General features: G+C 38.5%; 1 protein-coding gene across 1 annotated transcript; it reads left to right on the top strand.

Annotated features, from left to right (window-relative positions):
- The first annotated feature begins 618 nt into the window (after positions 1-618).
- Positions 619-5,884, top strand: LOC109210892 (tropinone reductase homolog At5g06060-like). Its single transcript, XM_019374367.1, has 7 exons — positions 619-726; positions 855-957; positions 3,202-3,299; positions 4,097-4,304; positions 4,401-4,617; positions 4,710-4,816; positions 5,529-5,884. The coding sequence occupies exons 3-7, from the start codon at positions 3,217-3,219 to the stop codon at positions 5,706-5,708; spliced, it is 795 nt and encodes a 264-aa protein (XP_019229912.1). The 5' UTR covers positions 619-726; positions 855-957; positions 3,202-3,216; the 3' UTR covers positions 5,709-5,884.
- Positions 5,885-11,819: the final 5,935 nt, after the last annotated feature.

Raw genomic sequence — 11,819 nt, 5'->3', positions numbered from 1 at the left:
TAACTCATTGGGATGGGATTTGAATTTTATAATAGAAAAATATTTCTAAAGCTAGAATCCAAGTTTGAATTGAATTAGGTATGTGAAAGCTCATAAAGGAGAATTCCAATTGGAATTGGATTCCATAAAGAGTTCGGCAAATTCAAATCACTGGGATGGGATTTGAATTTTATAATAGGAAAATATTTCTAAAGCTAGAATCCAAGTTTGAATTGGATTAGGTATGTGAAAGCTCATAAAGGAGAATTCTATTTGGAATTGGATTCCATAAAGAGTTCGGCAAATTCGAATCATTGAGATGGGATTTGAATTTTATAATAGAAAAATATTTCTAAAGCTAGAATCCAAGTTTGAATTGGATTAGGTATGTGAAAGCTCATAAAGGAGAATTCCAATTGGAATTTGATTCCAAAAAGAGTTCAGTAAATTCAACTTATTGGGATGAGATTTGAATTTTATAATTAAAAAATATGTCTAAAGCTAGAATCCAAGTTTGAATTGGATTAGGTATATGAAAGTTCATAAAGGAGAATTCCAATTGGAATTGGATTCCATAAAGAGTCGGCTATGAAATTTCCAGCGTGTGATTTGCACTTCCCAATGGAAATTATGTGTATATATATACGTGAGTCCTAATTTAAAATAAGAGATATAGATCTTATACATATTGTGAAGTCACGCATAAACCAAGAGAGTTATTCTTGAGAAGAAAATTACTTTGAGAAAGTAATAGTGCAATACAAAACTAAGATAGAAAATACTAGTAAAAGAAAATTGTTTCTTATTTTTCTACCTTTGAGTTGAGAGTTTTGAGAAAAATTTCAATACAATATTTTCATTCAATTTGTTCGCAGGGTTTCATTGACCAAAGAGTTGATAGCAAGGATCAGTCTCGGTGGATACGCATCGAGTCTTCGCACTATCGAAGAAATTCTAAAACAAGACTCTCTTCATCAGGTACGTCTTAGATCCAATCTTTGCCATGTAAATAAATTTTAAATACGAAAAGTTATCCCGAGGATTGTTATTGTCTTCCGCTGCGTGTTATGAACACCTCTCTCAATCCAACAGTGGTATCAGAACCATGGTTTCTCATGTCAAAAATTTATTTACGAATTATTTTAAGATTTTATTTGAAGAGTTCAAACCATTATCCTTGTGTCTTGTGCAATAGTCAAATTTGAATGCATATGGACTGATATTATTTTATTGTGAATAAAATATGCAGTCATATAAGTTAAACTACTGAGATAGTTCGTAACTTGAATTTGAAAATTTATATAAGATAGGACGGCAATCTATAATAGGTTATTAGATTATACAGTTATTTTAATTGTTATTAGTTTATGAGATATAAATTAATAATAATATTCTGGCATGAATTATTTTATGTGATATATAAGATAAACATGTCAAAAGTATGTTGAATTTCGTTTTTATGTCACATACTTGTTCGTTATATGATTTTGAATTATTATTACATGTGATGTAAATTAATTTAGGACAAAGCATGTAGACAACTTGAACAAAATTCACCACGATTTATCTTTTTCAGAAGCACTCACTGGAGGTTTGACCTCCTCCACAATATGTTGCATAATATCCTCCGGTAAATAGTCCTTTAATTTGGTCAAGTTTCACTCATTTTCCTCGGCAAATTCATGAACATATTGTAGTTCTTTGTTGCCCCAAAAATCTGATGGTGTGACATCAGAGGCCCCTAACCTGTCCAATTATCCTGCCAAAAATTAGAAGACCCTTCCTTTACTTGCCCCCAAATTTGGTAGTCCATAAGCTCCCTACATTGTAACATTTTATGCGACACATGCGATCCATATTTCTATTGCACCATCGCTGGGCCATGTATCTTGCAGTATTTAACCACCATAAGTTCTTTCCAGAGTGAGTCTTTTGTGTCCTTTACTCTAAAGTTCCACCACAGTTTACAAAATAAGGCATTGGACACATCAAATATAGACCGAAATCCCACACCTCCTTCCTTTTTGGTAAACATAAGTTTATCCATGCTGCCCAATGTCTACCCTTTCCCTCTCTGGAATTAGTCTAGAAGAACCTCGTAAACATATGATGTATCTGAGCAGTCACATAATCTGGCAGATTTACGGCAGACAACAAAAGAATAGGGATATGCTTTGCAACACATGTTTGATCAAGATTGCCCTTCCTCTTATTGAAAGTGATTTTCCTTTCCATGATTGCAGCTTATCACTCACCTTGGTGATTAATCCATTTTCTTTTGACTACTGAAAATTGGGCATCCAAAGTAATTAAAAGGAAAAGCCTTTCGGCAAGTACCTGTATGAATCTCCACCGTGATGGCCATGTCCATAGGAGCAGATTCATGCAAATAAATGATTGCATTTGTGCTGCATGCGTTAAACACTAATTTTGAATAGGTTCAGATGTTTGAATACCATAATGAAATATTCGACCAACAAATATATTTTGAATTTGAAAAAGAGTAAAAAAAAAATATTCGAATTTCTTATTTTTTATTTCTCGAACCGAGAGTTCCATGAATTGGAATCCTAATATATATTGATATAAATGGTCCAACATGAGCAAGAATTTTTATGAACATTTGGAACAGTGTGTTTATGAGTATAAGAGTTATTTTTAAATAGTGTTCGACCAATTACGTATTAATTGTGGGGAATAAACCCCTCATAGAAAATAATATTTATGATAATAATAACATAGTAGCAAAATACGGTAATCAACAAGAATAAAAAAAACAACAAGAACACAAAGATCTGAATGTGATATCAAAACCAAGTCTGACCAAAACGTGTTTTGGTTATTTGACATTTTTTTTATTTTTTTCTTTTCTTTTAACGGGTATGGACCCATCATTAATCAGTACATAAAATTTCGTGAAGATAAGGGGTTCGGCAAACATTCCTATGCAAACTATAAGTGTCTATTTGACCTAACTAAAATGAACTAGCTGCCAGATTAAAACACTCGTGTTGACTATTGATTCTACAAGTTTGCTGGAAATTTCTATTAAATTTTAAAGCTTGTAAGTATTATTTGGTTATCTTTAATATAAAACAAATGGGAGCACATTTATTAGGGCATTAAAGATGTTAGAGATAAAAATAATAAATACTCTTATTCTTTATTGAAAAAGGTTATATATATACCCAAAAAACTTTCTTGAACAATATAATCTTGCAGCAAAGAAATTACTCAATGGCGAAGATTGAAGGATTTGCAAAGAGATGGTCTCTTACTGGTTTGACTGCTCTTGTCACTGGTGGCACTTCTGGAATTGGGTGAGTTATGTTTTAAATTTTCTTCTACTGTAGTGTTTGGTATTGATGGAAGTCATTTTTCAAGAAAACATTATTTTATAAAGTCATTTTTTGATGTTTAATTGCCAGATTTTTCATTTAAAAGAAGAACTGGCAAATGACTTACCTCACTTATGCAAAGAAAGTCTTAACTTCTTATTAGTTGTTCCAACTAACACTAATTAGACAATATCATTAATAAAGGAGATTTATGAATGCCCCAGTAAGGAGGTGTGAGAGATTAACAATTGTGAGTATGAGGAGAGGTAGAGCTAGGCCCAAAAAGTATTGGAAAGAGGCGATTAGGTAGAACATGACATACCTTCAGCTTACCGAGGACATGACCTTTAATAGGAGAGTGTGGAGGTTGAGAATTAGGGTAGAAGGTTAGTAAGCAGTCGAACGCCTTTTCTTTCATACCAATAATGCTATTATTATTCTGTATTTCCATATTCTTTGATTTCTATTACAACCTGATGTTGTTTATAATTCGGTTTTATTATTATCTTGTTGTTGCTACTACTTCTCTTTTATGAATTCTATACTACTACGTGTCTTCCTCTATACTATTGTGATTATACATGTTAGCTATTAGCCGATAATCTATTGGAATAACCTCTCTACCTTCTTAAAGGTTGGGATAAAGTTGTGTACTCACTACCTTGTCCTAACCCCACTTGTTGGATTTGTTGTTATTGTTGTATATATATGTACTTTAAAAAAAAATTCACTCACCAATCAAACATCGAAAAATATATGCCGACTGTGTTATTCTTTAGGCGTGCAATTGTAGAGGAGCTTGCGCAACTAGGTGCAACTGTTTACACATGTTCGAAGACAGAATCAGAGCTAAATGAACCAATGCAAGACTGGGCAGATAAAGGCTTTCAAGTAAAAGGTTCAGCATGTGATGTAACTTGTAGAGAGCAAAGGGTTGAGCTCATGGAAAAGGTTTCCTCTACATTCAACGGAAAACTCAACATTCTTGTGAGAACTATATCCTATTAATTAATTGTTGGTTAAATTATTACTATAAATTTTTAATTTTGACCAAACAGCCCTTTGCTCATCCTCTTGTTGTAGATTAATAATGTTGGAACAAACATTCAGAAGGCCACTCTAGAATATACTGCCGAAGATTATGCACACATATTTGCTACAAATTATGAATCTTCATTCCATCTCTGTCAAATTGCTCATCCTCTTTTGAAAGCATCTGGAGCTGGAATTATTGTTTTCAATTCCTCTGCTTCTAGTCTTGTGCACGTGTCCGGTACTTCTATTTATGGACCAACAAAAGGTGATATATACTCATATCTATCATGTAAAACACTAAACAAATCAGTGTCGTACTAAAAAATGACTTTGTTTCTTCTTATTAACTGATTGCAGCGGCAATGAATCAGCTTACACGACATTTGGCTTGTGAATGGGCTAAAGATGGTATTCGGGTTAATGGCGTTGTGCCCTGGTTCATAAATACACCACTCGTGGAATATGTAATATTCTTTCGTCTTGCTTCAACGCTCCTTCATTTTACTATGGATTTGACTTATATACATCGATCACTGTATAATTTTCTTATGCATTTTCCATGTATTTTAACCAATCGTGACAAGTTATTAACTTCCTTTTCTACTTTGTTAAATTAAGAGAATATTTTGATAAGCTTAAAATTAAAACTAGTCGAACCAATTTCTAAGATTACTATGGACAGTTTCCTGTTATTATAAGGCTATCATGAACTGATGGTGCAAAAACTTGTATATTGTCTCCGTAAGAAGTTTTAAACTTATAGCCGTTACCAAAGTAATGAAACGTTTACACCATCTCTCCAATTTAACCCGTTATAGAAGGGGATTCTTGGAGCGACGATAAAGTTGTGTCCATTTGATAGGTCGCAAGTTCAAGCAGTGGAATCAGCCATTGATGCTTGCATCAGGGTAGATTGCCTACATCATACCCCTTTAGGGTGTAGACTTTTCCAGACCCTACGTGAATGCAAGATACTTTTTGCACCGGGCTACTTTTTTTGTAAAAGATTAGTTGACTTATTTTGAACATTACTAATTCAAAAAGTTATTCGTGTAATTACCTTTCAAGTGACCTAATAGTAATATTTTTCAAACTGTCGGGGTATAAAAGTTAAATAATAAAATGCATGATAACCTGATTTTGAGTCAATGATGAATTTGATGGATTTATTAACAGTTGGTCAAGGATAAAACATTTTTAGACGGATTAATATCAAGAACTCCTCTTAAGCGACCAGGAGAAGTTGAAGAAGTTTCATCTCTGGTGGCTTATCTTTGTCTTCCTGCTGCTTCCTACATCACTGGACAGGTTATAGTTGTTGACGGAGGTTTCACGGTCGGTGGGTTCCAATTCTAACGGCCAGAATTTTAATTAGTTCTTGTTTAAAAAACTAATGGTGGCAGAGTTTCTACCTTAGTACCTTTGTAATAATGTTGTATTTGCTCATGTTCAGTGTTTAATTTTCTCAAGTGTGTTAATTCCAGTTGAAAGCATTATGAATAAAAGTTGTGATCATGTCAATCTGTTAAATATTTCCTCTGCTTCATTTTGTGCGACAGTGTTTATTAGGCAAGAATCTTCTTCCAAACTCTGGGTGGTCCATCAAATCCTCTAGCCTAGGGTAGTTAAAATAAAGACAGAATTCTCTCCTCTTTTTATTTGCCTTTTTTCTAAGAGAGATGTCGTCCTTCTGTTCCTGATGAACTGAGTCCGCCATCTATTTCATGCTAATCACGAAAAGCAAGCTCTATGTGTCTGATTGTGTCACCAACATGCACCACGAGTTCTTTACTTTTTGAAGGGGTGGAGGCTTTTGTGCATTATAGCACAGGCCGTGACTACCATTTTACCTTGATTGATGTTGTATATCGCCCGCTTGTTCTATAGAAAATGTCACGCCCTGAACCTGGGCCTGGACGAATATGGCACCCGGTGCCTGATTACTGTAACCGAGCAAACCAACTGTCTGGCTGAATCAACATGTGATATCACAACATACTGAAAGCGGAAGATAAACTAACACATGTTGATACACTGAAAGTCCGAATGTTATAAATCAAAGTGTGGAAATACTGACATAGGTTTGAAACATATATGTGGTCAACATTTCTTAACATGAAAAGCAAACGACTGTGTCTAACTGTTACTCTAGTCTATGAAGCCTCTAATGAAGTACTGAAAATATTGACTATCTATAAATATATTAAGACTATAAAGTAATGGTAATGCCCCAAAAGAACTGGGGCTCACCAAATAACTGGTACGAGGATCCTAGTGCTCTGAATCGTCAACCAGTAAATCATTACCTTCATGGTGAGATGTAGGCCTCGAGCAAAAGGGACGTTAGTACATTTGAATTGCATTGATATGTAAAATGTCACGACCTAAAACTAGCATGTTGTGATGGCACCTATCGTAGAACTAGGTAAGCCGACTCTTTACAAAAAAAAACACGATTATTCATTTGGAAGATAATTTCAAGCTGATTAATAATAAAACCTCATAAAGAAAATCTGAACAATGAAAGTGCGGAAAGAAAAGCCTGACATCGGGCTGTCACTCGTCATGAGCATCTAGTAAACACTGTTCGAGATGCTGAGACTAACATAGTCTGGAACTGCAACTACAAAATAAACTATAGGAAGATAGGAGGGAGAAGAACAGGGCTGCGATCACCAGCAGCTACCTTGCCAACTCCGAGAAGAATCTACAACTGGACTAGTCAACAGCCGCTATCCGGTCCTGATGTGCATGGATATGAACACAAGGTGCAGGGAGTAACGTGAGTACGCCAACTCAGTAAGTAACCAATGTAAATAAAGGCTGAGAAGCTGTGACGAGCAAATAAACATATAGTTCATATCATGAAATCTCAGTAAAAGTACAACAGGCTTTTAAAAGCAGAGTTTGAATTAAAACATGTTGTTTAAACTCAATTTCAGTAAAATCATTTGAAAATATTTTCAACAGTTCTCAACAGAGGCTCGGTGCAACAGTGAGCAAAAATAAAGAAATCATAAACAGCCCCTCGGGCAAAACATCATTCATGAACAGCCCCTCGGGCAAACCTCTTAGTCACTCGTATACAGCCCTGGGGCATATCTTATATCACTCACACTCAGGGTACCCGCGCTCACTGGGGGTGTGCAAACTCCGGAGGGGCTCCTTCAGTCCAAGCGCTATAACAAGCCACATCGTGGCATAAAACAATCAGGCCCTCAGCCTTACTCAATCATGTATCAGTAACAACATGTTGCCGCATGCAACCCGATCCCATAAATATCCTCACAAATCAGGCCCTTGTCCTCACTCAGCCATAAACTCTCAAGCCACTTGGGCTCTCAGTAAAAACAGGGTACTCGGCCCAAAACAACATTTTATATGCATCAAAACAGAGTAATAAAGATTGAGTTATAAAATCAATTAGTGTAACAAGCTGAGTATAGATTTTCAACCAAAAACAGTAAGAGGATAGTAAGCAAAGGCCCCTAAGGGTCCAAACAGCTCAGGCGCAAGGCTCAAATATGGAATTCAGCCCAATTTACAGAAACTCTTTCTAAAACACATAATTAACATATAGTTTCAACCAAATACGCAACTTTATAGTTGCTACGGGATGGATCAAGTCACAATCCCCAATGGTGCAAACGCCCACACGCCAGTCACCTAGCATGCGCGCCACCTCAAAATAGTAAAACGATACGAAATCCGGGGTTTCATACCCTCAGGAATAGATTTACAATCGTTACTTACCTCAAACCGGTCAAATCTACTCCGCGATGCTCTTACCCATCGACTCGACCTTCAATCATTCCGAATCTATTCACAACCAGAACAATACCATCAATATACGCTAATGGAATAAATTCCATAAGAAAAACTAGCAAATTAGACCCAAATCCCAAAATCTTCTCAAACCCGGTCCCTGGGCCTACGTCTCGGAATCTGACAAAAGTCACAAAACTAGAAAGCCCTTTCACTCACGAGTCCATACATACAAGATTTATCAAAATCTGACTCCATTTGACCCCTCAATTCCTCAATCAAACTCTCCAAAAATCCCAAGCCCTAACCCCTCATTTTCACCCTTAATCTCCACTATTTACATGATTAAACAACGGGAAATTACCATAAACACAAGTTTTAGGGCTCAAATAACTTACCTCAACGAAGACACCCTTGAATCGCTCTTCAGTTCACTCCCAAAAGCTCCAAACCGAACAAAAATGGTGAAGAATAACCCAAAATTTGCGAAGGGTTCAATTTGTATCTTCTGCCCAGGCTTTTCCGCATATGCGGTCAAATAGCGCACCTGCGGTGCCGCTTCTGCACCCAAATGTCCGCATCTGCGGAAGTCACTTAAAGTCCACAAACCGCACCTGCGCCCCAGGTGTTGCACTTGCGGACCCGTAGATGAGTCTAATTCACCGCATCTGCGGCTCCTCTCTAGCCCTCTAATTCCGCATCTGCGGTTTCCCCACCGCACCTGCGACCTCACACCTGCGGTCCCTACTCCACAGGTGCGGTTATCACAGAATATAGCAGCTTCAGCTGCATTTTCCAAGTTTCAAATCCTTCGCTAACCCTCTGAAATCATCCCGAGCCCTTTCGAAACTAAACCAAACATGCCAACACATCCCATAACATCATTCAAACTTAGTCGAACCTTCGAATCGCTCAAAACAATATCAAACACCAAATCACCCTCGAATTCAAGCTTAACAATTTCCAAACTTCCAAATTCCACAACTGATGCCGAAACCTACTAAATCACCTCCGAATGACCTGAAATTTTGCACACACGTCAAAAATGACACTACGAACCTACTCCAAATTCCAGAATCCCATTCAGACCATGATATCAAAATTTCCACTGCCGACCGAAATCGCCAAATTTCCAATTTCGCCAATTCAAGCATAATTCTACCACGGACCTCCAAATAACATTCCGGACGCGCTCCCAAGTCCAAAATAACCTAACGGAGCTAACAGAACCATCCCAATTCACATCCGAGATTTCTTACACATGAGTCAACATCCGATTGACTTTCCAACTTAAACTTTTAAATAGGAGACTAGTGTCTCGTTCCACACTGAAACCACTCCAGACCCGAACCAACCAACACGATACGAGGAAATACAGCTGAGGAACACATAAGGAAGCAGAAATGGGGGAAACGGGGCTAGAATTCATGAAACGACCGGCTGGGTCGTTACATCCTCCCCCTCTTAAGCGAACGTTCGTCCTCGAACGAGTCTAAAAACATACCTCAAGCATCAAATAGGTGTGGATATCTGCTTTGCATCTCTCGCTCGGTCTCCCACGTAGCCTCCTCCACGGGCCGACCTCTCCATTGCACTTTCACTGAAGCTATATCCTTTGATTTCAACTTTCGGACTTGCAGCTCAAAAATAGCCACTAGCTCCACATCATAAGTCAAATCACCGTCTAACTGAACCGTGTTGAAATCCAAGAAATGGGACGGATCGCCGATATACTTCCGGAGCATAAAAATATGAAATACCGGATGCACGCCCAACAAGCTAGGTGGCAAAGCAAGCTCATAAGCCACCTCCCCAATCCTCCGAATCACCTAAAAAGGCCCAATGAACCGAGGGCTCAAATTGCCCTTCTTCCCAAATATCATAACACCCTTCATGGGTGAAACCTTCAGTAGAACCTTCTCCCCAACCATATAAGACACACCATGAACCTTTCTGTCAGCATAACACTTTTGTCTTGACTGAGCTGTGCGAAGCCGCTCCTGATCACTTTCACCTTGTCCAAAGCATCATGTACCAAGTCTGTACCCAAAAGCCTAGCCTCGCCCGGCTCAAACCAACCTACTAGAGATCTACACCGTCTCCCATATAAAGACTCATATGGAGCCATCTGAATACTCGACTGATAATTGTTGTTATATGCAAACTCCGTGAGTGGTAGAAACTTGTCCTATGAACCCCCAAAATCAATGACACAAGCACGTAACATGTCCTCCAATATCTGAATAGTGCGTTCGGACTGGCCGTCCGTCTGAGGGTGAAAAGCTGTCTCAACTCAACCTGGGTAACCAACTCTCGCTGCACGGCCCTCCAAAACTGCGATGTAAACTGAGTACCTCAATCTAAAATTATGGAAACCGGGATACCATGCAGGCGAACAATCTTTCGGATATAAATCTCATCTAACTGCTCTGAAGAATAGGTAGTACACACAAGAATGAAGTGCGCGGACTTGGTCAGCCGATCCACAATCACCCAAATAGCATCGAATTTCCTCAAAGTCCGTGGGAGTCCAACTACGAAATCCATGGTGATCCGCTCCCACTTCTACTCTTGAATCTATATCTACCGCATAACCCCGAGGGTCTTGTGCATCTCATCAATAAAATCCTGGGGTCTTCCTCGGGATTGGTGCCCGTAAACACTAGAGGGTCTAGCTGAAGAAATCTGTTTACCTTAGAATTGGTGGAATCCCCTTGCTGGCTAGATGAACTGGGCGCAACATTTGACCTCTGGCCTGAGAGGCCACTAGCTGAGTCAACATCTGAATAGCTTCCCTAAGATCCGCATCAGAATTACCAGAACCGGAAGCTGGGGCTGGAGGCGGAACAGTAATACTAATGGGAGGGATAGTAACACCCTCAGCATATGTAGGAACTGGTGTAGTAGTCGGGGGAATGTCCTCACCCCTCGGGTTCTCACCCACATCATCAATTACGGAGTCGACTGCCGCTCCTGGGGTAGCATTGGCTCCTTGACCAGTTCTTGCTTTCTTCTTGGGTGCCATGTACTGAAAGTTGAAGGAATGCACTAGTTAGAGGAGGAATAGTTTCATAATTGCCGCACGATCCAGAATATCAAAGAAGGATGTTTTTCCTAAATGCCCAAGTAGCCTCCAACTTATAGATGTGGTCGACTACACACCAATAAGAAGGACTCTACTAGACACGGCTCCGAGACATCCTAGGACACTTTAAAACCTTAGGCTTTAATACCAAGTTTGTTACGCCCCAACCTCGGGAGGCGCGAGTGACGCTCAATCGAGTGAACCCAACTGAGCAAGCCTTTTGGACACTTTCTAACCAACTCAATATGATTAAGGAAACCAAGCCTTCATTTATTTAGACCGTAGGAATGATCGTACATGCAACACTGTTAGTTCATTTTATATTACAACCCTTAAACCATTGTTAAGTTTCCAAGATTTCATACATATACGGTTTAGAAGAACTAGAGTTTAAAATTACAACACAGTTCATTGACCCATCAAATACCCGTACATAACCCACACAAACGTCTACGGAGCCTCTAAAGATACAAAAGACAGTTATGATAATGCCGGCAACAAGGCCCCGGCTATACCTTAAAAGTGGAAATTTATAACAAAATACATACTGCATCACCCCCGAAAGAAAAGGGGCTCACCAAGATTGCTGAGTGGAGGATGATCCGCTACCTACGATC

This window comes from Nicotiana attenuata, unplaced genomic scaffold (assembly GCF_001879085.1).
Source record: "Nicotiana attenuata strain UT unplaced genomic scaffold, NIATTr2, whole genome shotgun sequence".
Classification (NCBI taxonomy): domain Eukaryota; kingdom Viridiplantae; phylum Streptophyta; class Magnoliopsida; order Solanales; family Solanaceae; genus Nicotiana; species Nicotiana attenuata.
This window is presented reverse-complemented; position numbering and strand designations above follow the sequence as displayed.